Consider the following 24,554-nt stretch of genomic DNA (forward strand, 5'->3'; position numbering starts at 1 on the left):
TCAGGGCCCCCCTCTATGAGTCACAGTGGCAGCGGCTTCCAGGACTTTCCAGTCTCCATAGCTTCTCATTAGTATCCACTGCAGGGCAGACTGCTGGAAACAACAGGGGGTAAAGCAGAACTGGCTCAGTTGCCCATAGCAACCAATCAGATTCCACCTTTCATTTTCCAAAGGAGCTGTGAAAAATGAAAGGTGGAATCTGATTGGTTGCTATGGGCAACTAAGCCAATTTTGAGAAATCTCCCGCAATTTCTCTGATCTCTTTCACAAGGGGTTGTCAATTCCTTAGAGGGAAGCTGCACACTTGTCACTCCCATAGCTGCCCACACAGCAGTCATCATCATGGGGCATCTACTCTCAATGTACAGCCAGCCCTATTGTCTGACTACACAAACACACAGACCAGCAGGACAGGCGGGGACAACAGGTCGCAGCAGCACTAGAGTGAGAGGAGCTCTACTCCAATCATATGACCAGACGGCGCCCGCTGCGAGCATGCGCGGCAGAGCACGGGACACGTGCGCATGTTTACGTTCCTTCTCACAGGTCGTGACGTCAGCACCGGCCTGACAGCTTTGTTGTCTCCATCGTCCTGAGAAGGGGGAGGTCGCTGCTGAGGGCAGAGAGGAGGAGGCAGCGGCGGCGGTGGCGAGGAGTCCGGTCGGCGGTAGAGGAGACTACGTGATGCGGGTGGAAGCCGAGGAGGTCATGCTGGAGATAAGACGGGCGACAACGGAAGGAGAACGGGGCCGCTGCCCGGTGACGGTTAACGAGGCGCCCATGACCGCCGAGCAGCGCGGCCGCTGATGACAACAACAACAATAGGGGCACAAGTGTAGAGAGATCCGGCCGCAGACACCGGGCGCAGCGCCACTCGCAGGGATCCATCCGCCGCCGGAGCCGCGCACGTATACAGCTAGTCCGCAGCGGATGAGGCTGTGAGGGGGCCCCGGCGACATGTCGTTCTCTCTGGAGGACACGCTGGAGTCGGACTGGGTGGCCGTGCGGCCCAATGTCTTCGAGGAGAAGGAACGGCACAAGTTCGTGTTCATAGTGGCCTGGAACGAAGTGGAAGGCAAGTTCGCCATCACCTGTCACAACCGGACCGCGCAGCGGCAGCGGAGCGCCGACAAGGGGGGCAGCCGGAGCCCCTCCCGGAGGGAAGAGCCGGAGGGCAGCCCCGTGAGGAGGGACACGACGCCGTCCGGCAGCCCCGCTCGGGAGGCTGAGCAGCAGGACGAGGACTGCAGCTGGGCCGGCCTCTTCTCCTTCCAGGACCTGCGGGCCGTGCACCAGCAGCTGTGCTCCGTCAGCGCCGAGCTGGAGCACTGTCTGCCCGCCTTCCCCGAGGAGCCGTCCGGCATGTGGTCCGTGCTGTTCGGGGCCCCGGAGCTGAGCGAGGAGCAGGTGGAGGAGCTGAGCAGCCGCCTGCAGCAGTACCTGGGCCACAGCCTGGACACCTGCGGCTGGAAGATCCTGTCCCAGGTGCTGTTCACGGAGAGCGACGACCCGGAGGAGTACTACGAGAGCCTGAGCGAGCTGCGGCACAAGGGCTACGAGGAGGCGCTGCAGCGGGCCCGGCGGGGGCTGCACGAGGTACGGGTGCCCCCTGCTATACCCCCACACTGTCACCAGCACCGGCCATACAGGGTGAACTGATTCTCCATAACTAGAGATCAGACAACTTGTGATTTTACATCCAGCGTACAAGGTTCGGGTTATCTAAGAATTCTGTCATGGATTCCGCTACCACAGACCATAACTTACGGTCCAATCCGTGGTAGCGGAATCTATAACAGAATCCTTAGATAACCTGAACCTTGTACGCTGGACGTAAAAACACAAGTTCGCCCATCACTGGGTCTAAGGACAGAAGATGGCTATGCCGATCCCCATACAGCAGAGGTGACGGCTGCACCTCTGGGAACATTTGGTTTATTCCAATAATTGCCTGATATAGTGGTCTGTGTAAGAGGACGTGCAAATATTGGGGGGGGACAACAGCCCCCAACCCCCCACCCCCCATAAAGTGAAGCTCATTTACTTGCTTCTTGCGTTGGCTCCCCGCTCCATTTCCCGTTCTCTGATGCTCCACTCCTCTGCAGCCAATCACTGGTCACAGTGATCGGATCCCCTTACTTCATGTGATACAAGCCACTTACTAATGTATTGTGATAGTCCATCAGCGGTGGCCGTGCTTCACTTTATAGGAACCGGCACTGTGAGAGCGCACATAGGCTGGTGCTTTTTCTATAGTGTACAAGCACGACCACCATTGATGGATTGCAGGCTGGTCGTAACCATGGAAACGAGCAGTGTATGATGTGATGGAAAATGAATCCAGCCAGCAAAGGAGACAATATGGACAATCACAATACATTAGTAAGTGCCTTGTGTTCACTTTCTCTACATGATAAATGCCATCTGCTGAAGTGACACAACCCCTATGAGGCTACCTGCGCATGGTTCAGATTTGTATGCAGAAAGTCTTTATAACATCCACAGCAAAACCGCATAAAATGTACCTAAATCTGCACTATGTAGTGCCGTAGTGTGTTTTTTAGGATTTTCTGTTAGTTTTCTGGGATTTACAAGGGAATCTGTCACCTAGAGAATTGATATTAAACCAAAAGTATGTCCTTACAGGTCGTTAGACCTTCTTTCCATAGGTTTTTCTTTGTAGCTGGTATTATAGCTTCATAAAATCCACTTATATCCGTATGCTAATGAGGCATTAAGGTGCCCAGAGGGGCGTTATTTTCTTTCAAAAGGTGCCCAGGAACGCCCCATCAAGTGCCCAGACCGACCCCCCCCCCTACAGAGCCCAAGCATGCCTCTCCTCCGCTCGTACACTACACCCCTTTAGCAGCGTCGTTGCCCCCCCCCCCCTTCCCCGGCTACATCACGAGAGGCCGATAACCTCACCCACCCTTTCCCTTCAGCATAGCCTATGGGCGCAGCGCCAAACACTGCCTGCGCTCTTCCAGTTCAACAGAGGGCATCAGCTTTAACTGTTAAACTGGGCATGCGCCGAACATGCTGAAGGGAAAGGGTCGGCTTTTTGTGACATACCCGGGGGTCTTCATCGGGCTGTTCTCGCTACTGCCTGCTCCCGGTGACCGCATTTGTTTCAGACCGGCTCGCGGCACAGGTAAGGGCTTACCTGTGCATCGCTGGACTTGTCAGTTAAGATGGCAGCTCGCATGTGTTCATTGGTGAACACTGCGAACTGGCCATCACTGCTAATGACCAACCCAGAGGATAGGGCATCAGTATTAAAATAAAAAGAATAGTCCGCGTGACAGGTCAGTTTCCGCCCTTAACTACGCAGAGTGGACATGGGATTTGGCAAATGTCATTCACTTTACTTATGCTGTATTCCATGAAAGTCCGCAACGTGTGCAGGTACCCCGACGCACACCGCTTTTTTCAGGTGTTTGTCTGCACTTTTGTGTTTTTGGCAATAAAACACCAGCTCCAGATGTTAGCTGAGGGTCTAAGGGAAGTACGAAGCGCAGGACACACGGGCGTTTCTTCTCTGCATTAGGTGACATTTTTTTATCTTTCTGGCTTTGTTACAAGAAGGCAGCGTGCGGGAGCTTTTGGCGTTGCTTACAGACATTTTGGCATCACCTTCTCTATAGGGGAAAAATGTGGAAAATGATCAGTGCTAGGGCTGCAGCTAACGATTATTTGAATAATCGATTAGTTGCCGATTAATTTCTACGATTAATCGATTAATCGGAAAAAACGACAAAATTACAAAACAGAGGTTTATATGATCTTACTTGAAAAATTATGTTCAAAGGCCATATTAAAACAAATTGTGGACGACACTATTATGGGGGATCTGTGGACGACACTTATGGGGGATCTGTGGACGACACTATTATGGGGGATCTGTGGACGACACTATTATGGGGGATCTGTGGACGACACTATTATGGGGGATCTGTGGACGACACTATTATGGGGGATCTGTGGACGACACTATTATGGGGGATCTGTGGACGACACTATTATGGGGGATCTGTGGACGACACTATTATGGGGGATCTGTGGACGACACTATTATGGGGGATCTGTGGACGACACTATTATGGGGGATCTGTGGACGACACTATTATGGGGGATCTGTGGACGACACTATTATGGGGGATCTGTGGACGACACTATTATGGGGGATCTGTGGACGACACTATTATGGGGGATCTGTGGACGACACTATTATGGGGGATCTGTGGACGACACTATTATGGGGGATCTGTGGACGGCACTATTATGGGGGATCTGTGGACGGCACTATTATGGGGGATCTGTGGACGGCACTATTATGGGGGATCTGTGGACGGCACTATTATGGGGGATCTGTGGACGGCGTAGTTATGGAGAGGGGGATCTGTGGACGGCGTAGTTATGGAGAGGGGGATCTGTGGACGGCGTAGTTATGGAGAGGGGGATATGTGCACTGTTATGGGCATAACAGTGCACAGATCCCTTTCCTCATAACAGTGCACAGACCCCCCTTCCCATAGCAGTGTCATACACAGACCCCCCCTCCTCCCCATAGCAGTGCTATACACAGACCCCCCTCCCCATAGCAGTGCCATAGACAGATCCTCCCCCCTCCCCATAGCAGTGCCATAGACAGATCCTCCCCCCTCCCCATAGCAGTGCTATACACAGACCCCCCCCTTCCCATAGCAGTGCCATAGACAGATCCCCCCTCCCCCTTCCCCCTAACAGCCCCGGCCCCGATGCTTGCATCTTTATTTTACCTTTTTACAATGACGCTCCCGCTCCTGTAACAGCCAGGCAGAGCGGACGGCGGCGTAACGTCACTCAATCACGTGACGCGCATGCTCCGCCCACTTCATGAATGAAGGAGGCGGAGCAGGCGTGTCACGTGAGTGAGTGACGTTACGCCGCCGTCCGCTCTGCCTGGCTGTTACAGGAGCGGGAGCGTCATTGTAAAAAGGTAAAATAAAGATGCAGCGACCGCCCGCCCGCCCGAATAGCAACGAATCGGCGATTATTCGATAACTGGATTCGTCGACAACGAATCCAGTTATCGAATATAATCGATTACATCGATTAATCGTTGCAGCCCTAATCAGTGCAATCTTTCACTCCTCTTACAACTTTTCAGAAAAGTGGAGGGGCCTGCTGCAGCCCAACAGATTTTAAAGAGGTATTCCGGTTTTAATGATTACGTATTTTTATGTCGAGAATAGGATTTTGAACAGTTTTCTAAAATACATCAATTTAAAATTATGCTCACTGACATTTATTATATCCATACAATAGCCTCTTCCTAAAGGGAAAAAAAATGGTATGGCCCATTTTAGTCCTGTAAAAGGCACCCATAGGAGAGCTACGGCCTGTTCACACTGCCGGCCTTGTCGATCCAGAGTGCTGGGGCAGCCTGTTCTCTGCTGGAAGCCATAACGGCCTAAACGTGGCATCAGTCATGTGACCCTCACAAGTATCATGTGACCTGGCCTACAATTAAAGGTTATTCCCATTGCTAGGATATGTCCCCAATGTCTGTTAGGTGCGAGTCCCACCTCTGGCACCAGCACCTATACGGTGCCCGCAAAGTGGTGGAGGGCGCGCCGCACATGCACGACCGCCCTCCATTTATTCCTATGGGAGAGTTGAAAATAGCTGAGTGACACGCTCTGCTATTTTCGGAAGTCCCATTGAAATAAATGGAAAGCATAGCGCACAAGCGCGGCCATCACTCCATTCTCTTCTATGGGGCTTACGGAAATAGCCGAGCCAGCTGGCTTGGCTATTTTCAGCGCTCCCATAGGAATGAATGGAGGACGCTTGTGCGGTGAACTCCTTAATTAGTATAGATACGAGTCCCAGAGGTGGGACCGGCACCTGTCAGACATTGGGGGCATATCCTAGCTGTATGCCCCCAATGTACAAGATGGGAATAATCTTTTAACTGTCTGGATATCTAACAGAGGAGTAGTAGTGTATGGTGTAGAGCAGAACATATACACTATATACAGTGTTGCTACCTGCAGCGGAACCTCAACATGTCTGTCAGTGTCTGTGCTTTTTTTTTTTTTTTTATTGAATTTTTTTGTTTAAACACTAAACTTTATTAATAACATGACAACATCACCTAGAGGCAGGAGGCCATGTAAATGCACACAATAATGTAGTTACTGTAAGAACTGCGGTAGAATCCTTATGCCACTACTAGTCCTATGTAGTTATCACATGGATGTGCCCTGTATGTTGACCCCTGACATGTATGTCATGTAACACTGCTGCTTACTGGATGTCAGGATCTTATGAAGATGCCAGGTTTCAGGTTTGCCATGGATACATTAACAGGACTGGCACATGGGTGATACCATTCTACTACATATAGGGGTCACCTGCCTGATATAAGAAAGGTATGTATGCAGAATTTTAAATACATGGATATTAGAAATTTTTGATTTCCTATCATATACTTTTTTTTTTTTAACTGGAATACCCATTTAATATCATTATTACCAGAAACTGGCATCCTGTGATAGTTCAGATCTACAGTAGATCATAGCCGATGTAGATCTTGAACTTCTGGCACACGGACTGCCTGGAGCTATGTCAATTTATTCAAGGGGTTGTCCATGTTCAGAGCTGAACCCGGACATACCCATAATTTCACCCAGGCAGCCCCCCCGATGTTAGCATTAGAGCAGTTCATGCTCCGATGCGCTCAGTGCAGGGCACAGACTCTTTTATTTACAATAACACACTGCCGTGCAGAGGTTTCCGCCCAGCAGTGTTTGGTGACTTCACCGGCTGTGATGGGCGGGCTTTAGAGCTGCCCTAGCCATTTTACAAGCTAGGGCCGCGCTAAAGCCCGTCCATCGGTGCCGGTGACGTCACCGGGCTCACTGCTCGGCGGAAACCTCCGCCTGGCAAGCCATATGGAGAGCTCAGTTCGTCACTGTAACTTCAGAAAATGCCTTTACCCTGCGCGATTCAGTGCAGGGCAAAGGAGAGCATCGGAGCATGAACTGCTCTGATGCTCAAATCAGGCGTCGGGCTGCCTGGGTGAAAATGGGGATATGTCCGGATTCAGCTCTGAACCCAGACAACCCCTTTATGTGGATTGTGCTTCTTAAAGGGATTTTCCAAGAATGTAATATCCTATACTCAGGATGGGTCAGCAGCAGCAAATCGGCTCCAAGCACTCACTGTATATTCCTAGGTCAGTGATGTCACTGTACATTGGTCACCTGACCTAGGCGCAACTTATTTGCTTTGAAGTGAATGGCCCTGAGCTGCAGTACAGGGCACAGCCACTATGCAATGTGTGGCGCTGTACTTGGTAAGCTGCGAGGAAGCTGCAGCTGACTCCTAGCCCCCGGCCGATATGATATTGATGACTTATCCTGAGGCTAAGTCATCAATATATTATATATAAGCTATTATATTTGGCACATTCTGCACTGACGTACTTTATACTAGGACTGGTGTTTGTAATGACAGTCTTTATATGTACCCTACTGTGTGCAATAAAAACTACAGATGGCCAAAAAAACTGCCAGAGCCAAATTCATTTGTGTAGAGACCCTATAGGAGTATCCGGAAGCAGAGACATGCGAATGTATCGATTCTCCCCCTCCCCTGAGAGGTAGAGCAGCCATGCTTTCCTTCTGTGATCCTCAAATCAATTAAGAAATACACAGAAGCCTCCATGACATTTCCCAGAACAGAATTCAGCATGTCGCAGTGTAAGGCCTCATGCACTTGACCGTATCCATTTGCGGACCGCATAATACGGATACCAGCTGTGTGCGTTCTGCAGTCTTCTCACTCCCATCAGTACAACTACCTACGGACAACGTTAGGACTTTTTCTGTCATTTTCAGAATGGCCACACAGATTCGGACCCATAGAAATGTAAGCCGCAAAAAAATGTGTATAGGATGCGGGCCAAAACTACATTCGTGTGCATGAGGCCTAAGACTGGGGCTGGACAGCCATCTTGGGGGAGACAAGTGTTGCGCTGCCAAGTTTCAAAGTGTAGTAGTGCCGCCATAGAAATGGACGGAGTCGCAGTGTGATTCACAAGTTTGATGTGATCGTGATCCCAGAATTGGAAAAATTGTTTTTGGGCGCTTTTGGTTTTGCGCTGGTATAAATCATGCGACCCCAATTTTTCCTATAGCGGCACTGCTACACTGTAAAACGTGCCCAAGACTGCAGTGTAGCCCAAGCCTTAGGCCTCACACACATGACCAAAGTTTTGGTTGGCACCCGATAGGTCTAAAATTGCCTTGTAACCCTAGCCTTAAAGGGGTTGTCTCACCTAAGCAAATAGCATTTATTATGTAGAAGAAGTTAACACAAGGCACTTACTAATGTATTGTGATTGTCCCTATTGCCTCCTTTGCTGGCTTGATTCGTTTTCCCATCACATTATACAATGCTTGTTTCCATGGTTATGACCGTCCTACAATCCAGCAGTGGTGGCCGTGCTTGCACACAATAGGAAAAAGCGCCAGCCTCTCTGGTGGCCGGGCCCGAGGGAGCTCACATAGGCCAGCGGTTTTTCCTTTAGTGTGCAAGCACGGCCACCGATGCTGGATTGCAGGGTGGGCGTGACCATGGAAACGAGTAGTGTATAATGTGATGGAAAACTGATTCCAGCCAGCAAAGGAGACAATATGGAGAATCACAATACATTAGTAAGTGTCTTGTATCCACTTTCTCTACATAATAAATGCCATTTGCTGAAGTGACGCAGCCCCTTTGAGGGCACCCCTAGCCTCGAATTCTTCTGCATGACCTGCTCCTGTGGAGAGCTGCTGGTTGTGTTCACATCATGCTTTTGCCCCACGTTTACCATGCTGGTATAGTACTGCTACTACGCTTTTCCAGAGTCCAGCACAATAAAGTATACGTTAAATGGACACCCCCCCCCCCCCCCCCCAATGGAAGCCTATGGTGACAGATGCTACTGCACCTGCTTAGCTTGTACGCCATGTGTATACGGTACACGTGGGACAGAAGCCTAATGTGAACACAGACCAAGTGGCTGCCATATCCAGGGGAAGCGACCTCTCCATCCATCCTCCACCTGGGTGTGGGGGTCTCCTCACCAGGCTTTTAGGGGTCTCTTCTCTACATAGTCCCACATCTATTAGACAATTTATGGCATATCCCTGTGTCCTCCTGGAAAAATATTCTTTGATCGTGCACCTTTACCAATAACTCGTGACATTTGGAGACTGGCGGAGTCTGCAGTGTGAGGACCCGATGCCCCGGTGCACTAGAAAAGATTGCACAATCTTCAGAAAGAACCAAAGTTCATCATTGAAGCTAGTTGGAGGGAGGATTGTGCGCGGCACCGCGGTGTGTAAGCTGCCAGTGTGTGCCCGTCCTGTGCTGCTGCCGTCAGCAGAGTGGGCACTGCAGCCAGTTATTGCACGCTCTAATGAATCTGCCCAAATAGTTTGCTAGTTGCATTTTCTGTTGGCAGTTCGGCATGTCTCTCCGGTCATACCAATGGCCATGTAGCATGGGTAGCCTGCCCTCACAGATGTGTCCCAGGTATTTCACTGTCCATGTCTACCTGTCGGTATACACCTTGGGTGATCACTGTATTTTATACTCGTTTTTAACAGAGTTAGTTGACGGGTTTCATAATATTGATTAACTGTCCTCAGGTTTGGTTATTAATATCGGATTGGTGGTTGTCTGACTCCCGGCACTCCTGCCAATCGACTGTTTGAAGGGGCTGGGGTGCTCGCTCAAGGGCTGCGTCCTCTTCAGTGTTTACCGGCATGTCGTCTGCTTTGTCAGTGCGGTGTAATTCCAGCTGCTGGTTCTGTTCACCTGAATAGGAGGTAATTACACGGCACACTGGTAACGAGCCAATTGGCAGTTGTGCCGTGTGTCAGACAACCACTGGTCTGATATCCAGATCCTAAGGCCTAAAGATCAAATCTAATGGGATCATTTATCAAACTGGTGTAAAGTAGAACTGGCTTAGTTGCCCATAGCACCTTTCATTTTTCACAGCTCCTTTGGAAAATGAAAGACGGAATCTGATTGGCTGCTATGGGCAACTAAGCCAGTTCTACTTTACACCAGTTTGATAAATGATCCCATTAGATTTGATCTTTAGGCCTTACCTTCCGGCTTTTTACCACTGGACCTATTTAAAGGCACTTCAACATGGCACCCATTAGGCTGGTTTCACATCACGTCTTTCCCATCTGTTTAATGTATACAAAATACGTATAAGTTAAACGAATGCCCCAGACTGATGCCATACAGGGCATCCCTTAACCATTGAGTTCCAGTGTAAAAATAAAATAAAAAAAGGTGTTTTTTTTTCCATTGTAAAAAAACACACACAAAAAAACATTTTTTTTAACCAGATTGTACAGGATAGAAGAAGTGGTGTGCTGCGTTTTTTTTGTATCCTTTTTTTTCCCCTAACGTATACGTCAAACTGAGACATAAAATGTGATGTGAACCACCAGAACAGCAGTGGCAGGGCATCGGTGATGGCGAGTGATGTTTTTATTTTTGTAACCTATTCTGCCCCTTATTGAAAAATTGTCCTATATTTAATAGCATTTGGCCGACAGTTCTCACTATCTCGTGCATCTATTTTGTATAGTGGGAAGGGGGACTTAGGCTACATGCACACGTTCAGGATTCATGTGCGGAGAATCCGCACTGAAATCCGCAGGTGTTCGCAGGCAAATCTGTGCGGTCAATCCGCATTAATTGGTGCGGATTTGCGTGCGGATTCTGTGCGGCTTTTCCGCATGCTGATTTCACTAAGTGTATGAAGAAAATCCGGTCATGTCGCTGATTTTAAAATCCGCACCGCAGGTCAAAATCCGCGCGCAGAATCCGCACGCAATCCTGATCGTGTGCAGGGGGCCTTAAAAAGATTTTTAATATTGACGGCCTAACAATTTTTTTTCAAACTTAAAGGTGTTGACCACTTTGCTGCCAGAGTACAGTAATGCCATACACTGGCGTGTGATGTTATTGGCAGCTGCTAGTTGGCCTCTGGGTTTACCCTATTCCGCATGGAGGACATGAGGGGCAAAGTGATTTTGAAAAATCGTCGGCCCCCCCAAAGGCAGATGAGACCACAATATGCAGCAGTGTAAAGTGTCCATATGAAACCGATCCGTGAGAGTGCTGCCAGACAGTTCCCATGTAGTGCCATAGTGTGTCTCCGTAGTGCTCACTAGTCACTATTACATTGTCCACTGCTCTTGTGCTGCTGCTTAAAGAAAGTCTTTTCATGACAAACTGTACTCTTCAGTCCCTGCCGGCCTTTATTTATGTGAGTGGCATCAAGTAAGTACGGCACGTGATCGATGATTGGCTGCAGTGTCCGCATGTTGTTTTGGCACATCTTCCCTGAAAAAAAAAACAAAAAAAACATTTGTACTTATACACTCCTAAAGAGTCAGACAACTCCGTTAAGGGGGACTTTCAAATGTTTTTGAAGCCAGGAATTGATCATAAATGGAGGAGAGATACATAAAAAGGATTCTATATCTCATTTTTTACTCCATTTTGGCTTCAAAAACTGCATCAAAGCAACATTCAGACCCCCGCCTATCGAATAGGTGTCCCCTTACCATAGTGATGTAACTGGGATACCCCTTTAAAATACTCGTCTATAAATGGCTATACTGCACTTACCCAGTATTATAAAGCAATGCCATAGAAACTCGCTGCTGCAGTGGGAGACGATATATGGAGGTTTAAATTCTGTCCTTTCTTTTTGCAGCTGTTGGAAAAGCATAAAGCCACGGAGAACATGGTGGATCTGCTGGAGTTGTATCAGATGGAGGATGACGCGTACAACGCTGTCGTAGAGGCCACTACAGAGTTTTATCAGTACTTGTTACAGCCTTTCCGAGACATGAGGGAGCTCGCTATGTTAAGGAGGCAGCAGATTAAGGTATTGCTTGTATGTTTTTGTATGTCTTGTCTATATGTTAAAGGGTTAATCTGGTGCAAAAAATAGTATTCACATGGACAGAAAATGGTTAAAAAAAAAACAACAACACTTCCTGCTCCTGTCTTGATATGGCTGGGAATGGCACTCAGCCAATCACTGCCTGCAAGTGATTGGCTGCAGCGATGACCCGCCTCGGCAAGTGATTGGCTGTGATGACCCGCCTCGGCAAGTGTCGAGCCAGGGGTAGGAAGTGGAGGTCGGGGGCGGCCCAAACACCTTTGGAGCAGTGGCAGTCTTTAATTTTTTTTTTTTATTTTTTTTATTTGTCATTTTAAGAAATAAACATTTAGAACAGTTCAAAGAACCAGATTCACACAAACCAGTGGAACATGTTGGCAACGGTTTGGTACATTAAACAGATGTACTAAAAGTCCGGCAGTGTTATTCCTTCAGGGCTGCCTTTTCGCTGTTGCTTCATAACAATTATCTTATACATTTTAATATCATTTACTCTCTCATACACCCCCCCCCCCCCCCCGCATTCTCAAGCATTCCTTTAGACCACCGATGTTCTAGCAGTCAACCACAATCCCCATATTTTGTCAAATCTCAGGATTATTTCTAGCCAAATATGTCATTTTATACATTGGTAAGACTTCATCTATAAGTTGCATCCAATCCAGTCCTAACAGGCTATTTTCAGGGGAGCATACCTCCAGCAATCCCAGTTTCAAGTTAAAAAACTAATGAATTGCTGACCAGAAATCCGCAATTTTCGGACATTCCCAGATGCATTAGAGTGCTATTCGCTATTACATCTAGAACATACAGAACTATTAAGTTGACGCATTCGTTCCAGCCTGCTCGGAGTCAAATAGACCCTGTTCAACCGCTTCACCTGTATCAACTGATCCCTAGCACTTATGACTGTACTCCTCCAGTTATACGCGAGCTCTCTTTCATGCCTGTCTTCTAGTCTAGGGATATCCTTCTGCCACTTTGCCAAAGCTTTGGTCAGCGGAGAAGCCAATTGGTACATGAGTACTGAGTAGAAGGAGGATACTGGTTTACATAGATTTGTGTGTCTAGCAATTTTTTCAATCTCTCCATAGTCTATTTTGAACCTACCACTACCAAATTGCTCAGCACAGGCATGTCTTAGGCTACTTTCACACTAGGCTTTTTGGCTTTCCGTTTGTGAGATCCGTTCAGGGCTCTCTCAAGCGGTTCAAAACTGATCAGTTTAGCCCTAATGCATTCTGAATGGAAAAGGATCCGCTCAGAATGCATCAGTTTGCCTCCGATCAGTCACCATTCCGCTCTGGAGGCGGACACCAAAACGCTGCCTGCAGCTTTTTGGTGTCTGTCTAATGAAACTGAGCCACTGCCGTCTGAAATCTTGCGCAAGCGCAGTACTGCCTGTGCCTGTGCGATCCAACCGCTCCTGAGGGCAACAGCGATAAGAAGACGTCACTGGGCTCAGCACATGCCCAGTGACACTTTTGAGGCTGTTGCCCTCAGGAGCTATTGGATCGCACAGGCGTAGGCGGCACTGCACCTGCGCAAGATTTCTGACGGAAGAATTGAAGATTCCAGGTCTGTGGCATGAATGAATTTGTTGACGTAGCGGAAGGGGCGGCGCCGTTAAACTAGGCTGTGGGACGATATTGCATAACGAGGAGGCGTGCTTGGGCTCTAAATAAAGGAGGTCTAGGCACTGCAGCCGGGTGTTACTTTGCTCAGAGCGTGAAGAACAGCTCCCCTTCTGGGCACCTTCAGGGTTCATTTGCATAATAGCAATTGAAAAGAAGAATGAAAACCACTGCAGGAAATAAGGTCTGCTGTACGCTCCAACATCCCTGAAAACACCAATGCCGGCGCATTAACCCTCACTATGCCGCAGTCAGCGCTGACCGCAGGGTGTATGGAGTAAGGGAGCTCCCGACCTTCCCCATCCCCGCACTGATGTGATGGGGACCTGATGGCAGGGAAGGCAGCCCGATGCCTTCCACAGGCATCAGGGCTGCCTTCCATGTAAGCCTGTGAGATCAATCCCCCTGGATCTCAGTCAGGAAGGCTGTAAGTGTATTACAGTGTGTAATACACTTACTTACAGCCAATGCATTACAATACTGAAGCAGAAGGGGGAATAATAAATGTTGTGGGGGGTGAGGGGGAGTAAAAAAAATAAAGCGTTCTTTTCCCCAAATTAAGTAATAAAAAAGGAAAAGCATACATATTAGATATTTGCCGTGTCCGTATCGACCGTCTCTATACAAATATCACATGATCCACCCTGTCAAGTAGATGTAGTAAAAAACAAAATAAAATAAAAAACTGAATGCCAAAACAGCCTTTTTTTTTTTTTTTTGGTCTCCTTACCTCAAAAAGTGTAATACCAACAGTTTAAAAAGGCGTATTTAGCCCAAAATAGTACCAATCAAACCGTCATCTCATCCAGCAAAAAATGAGACCCTACCTAAGACAATCGTCCAAAAATTATGGCTCTCAGAAAATGGCAACACAAAAACAAGATTTAATGCTGTTCAAAAATGCATTTACTGTGTAAAACTGAATACAAAATAATAGACATCTTAGGTATTGCTGCGTCCGTAACAACCTGCTCTATAAAAATATCACATGAGATGCCCTCTTAGGCCTCCTGCACACGACCGTTGTGTGCACCCGTGGCCGTTGTGCCGTTTTCCGTTTTTTTTTGCGGACCCATTGACTTTCAATGGGTCCGTGGAAAAATCGGAAACTGCACCGTTTGGCAGCCGCATCCGTGAGCCGTGTTTCCTGGCCGTGAAAAAAATATGACCTGTCCTATTTTTTTCACGGCCAACGGTTCACGGGCCCATTCAAGTCAATGGGTCCGTGAAAATCACGGATGCACACAAGATTGTCATCCGTGTCCGTGATCCGTGTCCGTTTTTTCCTATCATTTCAATGGCAAACTTGACTTAGATTTTTTTTTTCATTTTTCATGTCCGTGGATCCTCCAAAAATCACGGAAGACCCACGGAAGAAAAAACGGGCACGGATCACGGACCTACGGACCCCGTTTTTGCGGACCGTGTAAAAAAAGTTCGTGTGCAGGAGGCCTTAGGTGAATGCTGTAAAAAAAAAAAAGCCATTTTTTTGTCACCTTGCCTCACACCAAGCGATCAAAAATTCATATGTACCCCAAAATGGTACCAATCAAACCGCAATCTCATCCCACAAAAAATGAGACCCAACCTAAGACATGCACCAGAAAAATAAAAAAAATAGGGTAGTCAGAAAATGGAATCACAAAAACAAGATTTCATTCTATTCAAAAATGGATTTACTGTGTAAAACTGAACAACAAAAAAAAATACATAATTGGTATCACCGTGTCCGTAACAACCTGCTCTATACAAATATCACATTATATGCCCCCTCAGGTTAATACTGTAAAAGAAAAATGCTAAAACAGTCTTTTTTTTAACCTTGCCTCACAAATAGTGTAATACCAAGCAATCAAAAAGTCGTATGTACCCTAAAATGGTACCAATGAAAAGGTCACCTCATTCCGCAAAAAATGAGCCCCCACATGAGACAATCGTTAAAATAAAAAACGATGGCGCCCACAAACCATTCCATCAAAAGCCATATGGCGCTCCTTCCTTCTGAGTCCTGCCATGTGCCCCCATAGCAGTTTACCACCACATGTGGGATGTTGCCGTATTCAGGAGAAAATGGGTAACAAATTATGGGGTGCTTTTTCTCCTGTTACCCCTTGTGAAAATGAAAAATTTGGGGCTAAAGCAACATTTTATTGGAAGAAATGAAACTTCATTTTCACAGCCAAGTGTTTTCAAATTCCGTAAAACGCTTAGGGGGTCACAGTGCTCAGTACACCCCTTAATATATGCTTTGAAGGGTGTAGTTTCCAAAATGGGGTCACTTTTTGAGGGTTTCCACTGTAAGGGTACGTTAGGGTCTCTTCAAATGCAAAATGGTGTTCAAAAACCATTCTAGCAAAATCTGCCTCCAAAATCCATATGGCGCTTCTTTCCTTCTGACCACTGCCACGTGCCCATAGAGCAGTTTATCACCACATATCGGGTATTTCTGTAAACTGCAGAAACAGAGTAATGCATATTGAGGTTTATATTGCTGTTAATTCTTGCTGTGTTGCAAGAAAAAAATTGATTAACATGAAAAATCTGCATGAATTTTTTTTTTATTTCGCCTCCATTTTCCTTTAATTATTGTGGAACACCTAAAGGGTTAACAATGTTTGTTACACCAGTTTTGAATAATTGGGGTGTAGTTTCTAAAATTGGGTGATTTATGAGTGGTTTCCATTATGTAATCCCCTCAAAATCACTTTATAACCGAATTGGTGCTTAAAAAAATAGTTTTGGACACTTTGTTGAAAATTTGAAAAATGAGACGAGATGTACCTTAACCCCTTGAGGACCGGGCTAATTTTCACCAGGCCATTTTTTGCAAATCTGACGTGTCAATTTATGTGGTGATAACTTTAAAACACTTTTACTTATGCAGGCCATTCTGAGATTTTCTCGTCATGTATTGTACTTCATGGTAAAATTGAGTCCAAAAGTTTTTTTATTTATAAAAAAAAATCCAAATTTACCCAAATTTTTGAAAAATTTGCTAATTTCCAAATTCCAATTTCTCTACTTTTATAATAGATAGTAATACCTCCAAAAATAGTGATAACTTTACATTCCCCATATGTCTACTTCATGTTTTTTGTGAATGCCATTTTCTTTTTTGGGGACGTTAAAAGGCTTAGAAGTTTAGAAGCAAATCTTAAATTTTTTTTAGAAAATTTCTAAAACCCACTTTTTCAGGACCAGTTCAGGTCTGAAGTCACTTTGTGAGGCTTACATAATAGAAACCACCCAAAAATGACCCCATTTTACAAACTACACTCCTCAAGGTATTCAAAACTGATTTTGCAAACTTTGTTAACCCTTTTAGGTGTTCCACAAGAATTCATGGAAAATAGAGATATAAAATTTCACTGTTTTGGCAGATTTTCCATTTGAATCCATTTTTTCCAGTTACAAACCAAGGGTTAACAGCCAAGCAAAACTCAATATTTATGGCCCTGATTCTGTAGTTTGCAAAAACGCCCAATTTTTTTTTTTTTTTTTTTTTTTTTTTTTTTACAGTGTTCACCTGAGGGGTTAGGTCATGTGATTATTTTTATAAAGCAGGTTCTTGCGGACACGGCGATACCTAATATGTATACTTTTTTTTATTTTTATTTACTAAGTTTTACACAATAACAGCTTTTTTTTAAAACAAAAATAGTGATGTAAAACATCACAATTTTTGTTTTAAAAAAAGCTGTTATTGTGTAAAACTTCATATTCTTCATATTCTGAGCCATACTTTTTTATTTATTTTTTGGGCGATTGTCTTTAGGTAGGAGCTCATTTTTTGCGTGATGAGGTGACGGTTAGATTGGTACTATTTTGGTGGGCATACACCTTTTTGATCACTTGCTGTTGTACTTTTACCCTGGTTTCACACCTAAGCGTTTCGCAAACGCGCGTTTTTGACGCGCGTTTTTGTAATAGTAAACACGCGTTTGATGCGCGTTTGTGTCATTGACTGCAGTGTCCTATGGCCACAAACGCGCGTCAAAACGCCCCAAAGAAGCTCAAGTACTTGTTTGAGCGTCGGGCGTTTTACAGCGCGATCGTACGCACTGTAAAAAGCCCAGGTGAGAACCATTCCCATAGGGAATCATTGGTTTCTCCGTGTTGAGCGTTTTACAGCGCGTAGGAACGCGCTGTAAAACGCTCAGGTCTGATCTTAGGGTTAGTGATGCAAGGTGACAAATGGTTTATTTAGCACAATTTTTATTTTTCTACGGTGTTTATCTGAGAGGTTAGGTCATGTGATATGTTTATAGAGTCGGTCGATACGGACGTGGCAATACCTAATATGTCTACTTTTCTTTTTTTCCCTATTTTTTCCCCCAATTATTTTATTTATTTTTTTGAACTTTTTGGGGGAAAACTTTATTCTTTAAACCCTTTTTTTTTTTCACTTTTTTTTTTTTTGTCCCACTTTGGGACTTCAACTTTTGGGGATCTGATCCCCCTTTACAATGCATTCCTTCTGTATTGGAATGCATTGGCTGTATGAGTAATACAGTGTGTATTACTCATACAGCTTCCGGCCTGTGTTATCCAGGGGGCTGGATCTCACACGCTCTTCACCGGAAAGCAGCCCTGATGCCTAAGGAAGACATTGCGATGCCTTCCATGCCATCGGGTCCCCATTACAGCAGCATGGGGACCCGATGGCACCGCTGATCCCCGCCGAAACGACCTGTAAACTCTGCAAACCGCAGGTCTGAATTGACCTGCGGTTTGCAACGATCGCCGATACGAGGGGTTCACAGGGCCCCCCTTGGCATTGTCGCAGAGTGCCTGCTGAATGATTTCAGCAGGCATTCTGTTCCGATCACCACGCGGCAGTGATCGGAAATACACATGGCGTACATGTATGCCCTGTGTCCTTAAGTACCGGGACATCAGGGCTTACAGGTACGCCCGGTGTCCCCCAGAGGTTAAAGGATAACTGTCATATTTGTTTTTTATTTGCTAGTTTATTAGAGCTAGGCATGTATACCTGAGTTAGTCTGTCAATGATTGCCAAAAGCTCTGTAATTACCTTATAATAACAGCTTTCATTAGTGTCCTCTGTCCCTTTCCACTGCTCCCTTTAAAAGACCATTGCTTTGGCTCATCTGTCTGTCTAGGAAGACAGAGGGGCGGTTCTCCACACTGCATGCTGGCTTCTGCAGTTTGTATGTGACCTGAGGGAAAGCAGTTTTGGCTTCAGAACTGGCAGAGGATCCTTCTTGAGAAGATCTTCATAATGTAGGATTCAAAACAGCTGTAACTAAGGGGGACACTCAAGGAAAACTGTGGTAATTGAAGAAACCAAAGATTGCTTTATGCATAATGCTGCTGCAGAAGTAACATATGCTAAAATAGATTTTTTTATGAACATATGACAGTTATCCTTTAACTTCTAGCATGTCATGACAGCTTCCATTGTCTCTTGGGACTAGTTTCCAACTAGTAGGAGAGAAAGTGGTTGCAGTTATGTGATAGATTCATAGAACAAGGCGTCCAAACAGCACCTGATTGACTTACAGCGGGGTTCTGCCAGGGTTCGTTCTTCTGATGGGACAGATATCATTGCTTGCTGCTCTATCTCGTCTTCGAGTGACTGACTCCCCAGCAGGGCTGAATGCATATATGAACATTACCATACTTTTGTAGTAATTTACAGGGTCGTTTTATTACTCTCTGGTGACAGGTGTGTATCTGCACATAGAGCGAGATTGGCAGAAGGTTGCTTCACAGGCATTGATTGATAAAATGAGCTGACAACGACTGCATTTTCAGAGACCTGCCTTTCAGCCGGCTTCTGGAAACAAGAAAGCAATCTATGGGAGTGTGTTGTGGGCATGGTTTGATTTGTTATTCTTCATGGTGATCCTTCCCTCTGATGATCATGAAATGATTGCTGATCCCAGTGTACACTTTACAAGCTGAAAAATAAAACTGCAAGTTGCCACATATGGTGAGGACTCTGGACAGTGAAAACTGTAACATCTTAACCCTTTCCGGGCCAGTTTTCACCTTTCTTCTCAGCCCGTTTTTTTACAAATCTGACGTGTCACTTTATGTGGTAATAACTTTGGAACACTTTTACTTATCCAGGCCATTCTAAGATTGTTATTGCGTTACACATTGTACTTCGTGACAGTGGTAAAATTGAGTCAATATATTTTTCTTTATTTATAAAAAAAATCCCAAATTTACCAAAAATTTGAAAAAATTCTGAATTTTCAAAATTTTGAATTTCTCTACTTTTAAGACTGATAGTAATGCCTCATAAGATAGTTATCAGTCATCATTCCCCATATGTCTGCTTTATGTTGGCATCATTTTGTAAATATCATTTTATTTTTTTAGAATGTTAGAAGTTTAGAAGCCATTTTTCAAAATTTCAAGCAAATTTCCAAATCCATTTTTTCAAGCAAATTTCCAAATCCATTTTTTCAAGCAACATTTATAAAGTGATTTTGAGGGGCTTGCATAATGGAAACCACCCATAAATTACCCCATTTTAGAAACTACACTCTCAAATTATTCAAAACTGATGTTACAAACTTTGTTAACCCTTTAGGTGTTCCACAAGAATTAAAAGTAAATGAAGGCAAAATTTCTTTTTATTTTTGCAGATTTTTCATGTTAATCAATTTTCTTTTTTCCAACACAGCAAGAGTTAACAGCAACATAAATATGCATTACTCAATATGCATTACACTGATTCTGCAGTTTACAGAAATACCCGGTATTTGGTGGTAAACTGCTGTCGGGGCACATGGCAGTGGTCAGAAAGAAAGGATTTTGGAGGCAAATTTTGCTGGAATGGTTTTTGGGCACCGTTTTGTATTTGAAGAGACCCTGACATACCCTTACAGCGGAAACTCTCAAAAAGTGACCCCATTTTGGAAACTACACCCCTTAAAGAATATATTAAGGGGAGTACTGAGCACTTTGACCCCGTAAGCGTTTTACGGAATTTGGAAATACTTGGCTGTGAAAATGAAAAGTTTCATTTCTTCCAATAAATTGTTGTTTAAGGGTACTTTCACACTAGCGTTTTTCTTTTCCGGCATAGAGTTCCTTCACAGGGACTCTATACCGGAAAATAACTGATCAGGCATATCCCCATGCATTCTGAATGGAGAGTAATCCGTTCAGGATGTCTTCAGTTCAGTCATTTTGACTGATCAGGGAAAAATATGGGTTTATCTCCGGCGAAAAAAACTGAAGACTTGCCTGAATGCCGGATCCGGCATTTTTCCCCATAGGAAAGTATTAGTGCCGGATCCCGCATTCAAAATACCGGAATGCCGGATCCGTTCTTCCGGTCTGCGCATGCGGTAAAAATGTGGAAAAAAAGATAGAAGACAGCTCAGTCTGTCCGCATGACAAGCGGAGAGACGGATCCGTTCTTGCAATGCATTTGTGAGAATGCAGACCTGAACGGCTCCCCTGAGATCGAGAGAGAGCTGTATGGTTGGTATGGCAGCTTCAGGTCTTCTGAAGGCTCTGAGGCCTGCCATAGTGAAGTTCCTTTCTGCCAAATCATTGCAGTCTATAGGAGAAGTGATCAGAGGATCACATGTTAAAGTCCCCAAAGGGAATTAATATAAGTATGAAAAAGTTTGTTTTATAAATATAAAAGAAAAATCTAATCACCCTTCTTTCCCCATTTTATAAATGAATAAAAAAATCCCAAATTGGCATCCCAAAATGTTTTTATCCGGTACAGTGAACGGCATAATGGGAAAAAGAAATGGCCAATTTGCAATTTTTGGAGTCATACACACTCCAAAATGGTATGGATAAAAGCTACAGATTGCCTGGCAGAAAATTAGCCCTCACATAGCTCTATAGACAGACATATAAGAAAGTCAACGGGGGTCTGAATATAGTGATGCAAAGAAAGAAAAAAAATATTTTTTTTCAAATTTTATTTTAGTTTTTTAAATATTAAAACACATTAACAACTCTAAAAATGTGGTATCACTGCAATCACACTGACCTGGAGAATGAAGGGAATAGGTCAGTTTTACCACATAGGGAACGCCAGAAGAACAAAATCCATAAAACTATAGAGGAATTGCGGGTCCTTTTTCAGTTCCACCCCTGCCCTCCACATACAACTGCCCCACAAAAAAATTATATGTGAATGGAAATTTATGGCTCCGGGAAAAAAAATGGAAAATTGCAGAGGCATGAAGGGGTTAATGTAAAAACTTGATTTTGCCAAAAAGTTGGTCTCTGACCATGTATTTGCATTAAACACATGTCATATTGCTGTACGTGGTAACATTTGGCTGTATGTGCCCGAGGGCTAACCAGTGAAGGATGATTTGTGTACTTCTTATCTAGGAGTAACTTTTTTGCCTTTTCCCTTTAATCTCATTATATAAGAAATATGGGTCTTGCCTCGATTGTCCCAGTTGTGTCAAGTAGTTATAGCCTTTGATGTCTCATTTCCTTTCTATGCAAGTTGACAACGTGGACTTGATTTCAGAATGACACAGTCAATTAAAATTCTTTTACATCTTTTGAAGAAGAAAGCAGACAAACTACTGTGTCATTACAGAAGTACCGTATTAGATGGAAAACCTTGTAATAGATGCAATGCCATCAGAACCGCATTCTATGTTCCTTAATAGGGCATTCCCATTCCTCCTCTGTACGTGCCCTGTGTGATGGCTGCAAAAACCTAATACCTTCAGGTCATATCTTAAAGCATACCTGAGTAAAAAAAATAAAAATAATGGCTGTGCTTCATTGTAGAAAAATAACTGCCTTTGAATATCCCACCACCTACCTTACATGTGAAGAAATCCATGTGCTCAAGGGACAAGGCCGACGGTCAGTACCGAATGCTTGTGATCTAGGGGCTCTCAGGCAGCACCACCTTAAAAACGGGCATGATTCTGTACTGCATGGGATCAGGGGCGCTCCCAGAAATCACTGACTGATCACAGTTTGCAGTGCAATCCACAAATGCAAGTTAAAGCTGCATCATGCAAAGAAAAACCATATGTCAGCACAATCCAGATACACTGCTGTCTTCTCTGGGCCAAACCTCATTTAAAATGAATCTGAATTTGAAATTCTTTTTGGAAATCGCTGCCATCTGTGTCCTTTGGGCTGAAGTGGAGAGGAACAATTCACAGTTGAGAAGTCTGCATCTCTGATGGCATTGGGCTGCATTAGTGCCTATGGGCAGCTTACACTTCAATGCGGAGCAGTATATAGAGCTTTTAGAACAACATACACGTCTAACCCAACAATGTAGCTTGCCTATTTCAGCAAGAAAATGGTAAACCACATACTTCATCCATCACAACAGCATAGTTTCACATAAGAAGAGTCCCACCTGCAGTCCAGACCTTTCACTACATTTGGTGCATCATGAAATGGAAAAATCCAGCAGAAAAGACCCAGAAGTGTTGAGCAGCTAGAATCCTACAGCAGGCAAGATGGGACAACATTCTTCTCCCAAAACCCAAGCACTTGGTCTCCTCACTTCTCAGACCTATACAGACTGTAAGAAGAAGAGGGGATGCTACCCAATGGCAGACATGACCCTGTCTCAAATTTTGTGAGCTGTGTTGCTGCCATCAAGTTCTAAATCGGTTACGCAGATTTTTTTCATTTAATGATAAAACGTCTCGCACTCCGCATCTGATAAGTGTTCACAGCAGGCTTATTACAGTCAGAGCAGCGGTATAACACTATCACCACAGCCTAAATGTTCTTTTTTAATATTATGAAGAATTTTAATCAGTACATAGAAAACAACAGAAAGTCATCAAAATACCCCATCAGCCCACCCATAGACACCCCAATTGGAGAGGGACCACTTCTAATCGTGTATAATTAACTTTTTGTCCCTTCGTTGTTCTGTATATGCTCTCCTCGGTGCAGCAGGCTTGTCTTCAGCAGCTGCCCATGTGGCTAGCCTACTACAGTTCTCATCTTCCATCGCTGGCATCAATTCCATATTCCCCTGGGTGCTGAATGCAGGTCTCCCACCTCTTGTGCATCTCATATTGTGTTCCCTCACTGCGGAGCCTCTCACATTGGTTCCGGGTTACAGACTCCTATATCTCCTAGTGCTGGAACTGAGCTAAAGATGAGCTACAACTCATCATCCTAGGCAGCGAGCTAGAAACCTCACATTTCTGGCCAGTAAGTGGTGAGTGATCATATCGGAAACTACCGAAAAAGATCAATTTACTATATACTGACGATATTTACTCCATACTTTCAGTAGGAGGTAAGTTTTGTATACTGGAATACTCTTAAAACCAACCTGGTACATACTTTCACCAGACCCATAGACCTCCATTATATGGATGGAGCCCCAACAAGTGTTCTCTTTCTATTTCTCACTCCTTGGTATACGCAGAGCTCAGCAGACTGTACTGCTCTACACAAAGGCAATATCTATGTGCGGGAACGCGCGACAAACGCTCAAAAAAAAGCTCAAGCACTTGTTTGAGCGTCGGGCGTTTTACAGCGCGATCGTACGCGCTGTAAAACGCCCAGGTGAGAACCATTCCCATAGGGAATTATTGGTTCTTGCCTGTTGTGCGTTTTACAGCGCGTAGGAACGCGCTGTAAAACGCTCAGGTCTGAACCCAGGGTTAAAGACATGCACCCAAGATTTAAATCCTGCAGATTACCTCTCCTCCAGAAGGTAGAAAATTAATTTCTACTGTTAAAAACCTTTTTCCGAACTCTGGTTCGGTTCCAAGTGGTACCTTGGATCCGAACCAGAGTTCAGAAAAAAAGTTTTTTTAACCATAGAAATTAATTTTTGCAGTTATTACCCGAAGTCTCGCGAGACTTTGCAAAGTAATAACTTTGGCTCATTTGAGCCAATACATTCTAATACTGTACAGAGCGCTCTCTCCGTACAGTATTGAAACAAAGTTTTATGCGAATCAACTCCAAATGTTTCATCCGAA

The 24,554-nt window shown here is 44.8% G+C and overlaps 1 protein-coding gene across 1 annotated transcript in view; it reads left to right on the forward strand.

The window, feature by feature from the left end:
* The first annotated feature begins 313 nt into the window (after positions 1–313).
* The window catches only part of JMY (junction mediating and regulatory protein, p53 cofactor), an 87,120-nt gene continuing 62,879 nt past the window's right edge, over positions 314–24,554 (forward strand). The window contains 2 exon segments of the mRNA XM_044276115.1: positions 314–1,596; positions 11,786–11,959. Coding sequence (XP_044132050.1) covers positions 958–1,596; positions 11,786–11,959 — 813 coding nt within the window. The 5' untranslated portion in view covers positions 314–957.

The sequence above is a fragment of the Bufo gargarizans genome, chromosome 1, assembly GCF_014858855.1.
Source record: "Bufo gargarizans isolate SCDJY-AF-19 chromosome 1, ASM1485885v1, whole genome shotgun sequence".
NCBI lineage: Eukaryota > Metazoa > Chordata > Amphibia > Anura > Bufonidae > Bufo > Bufo gargarizans.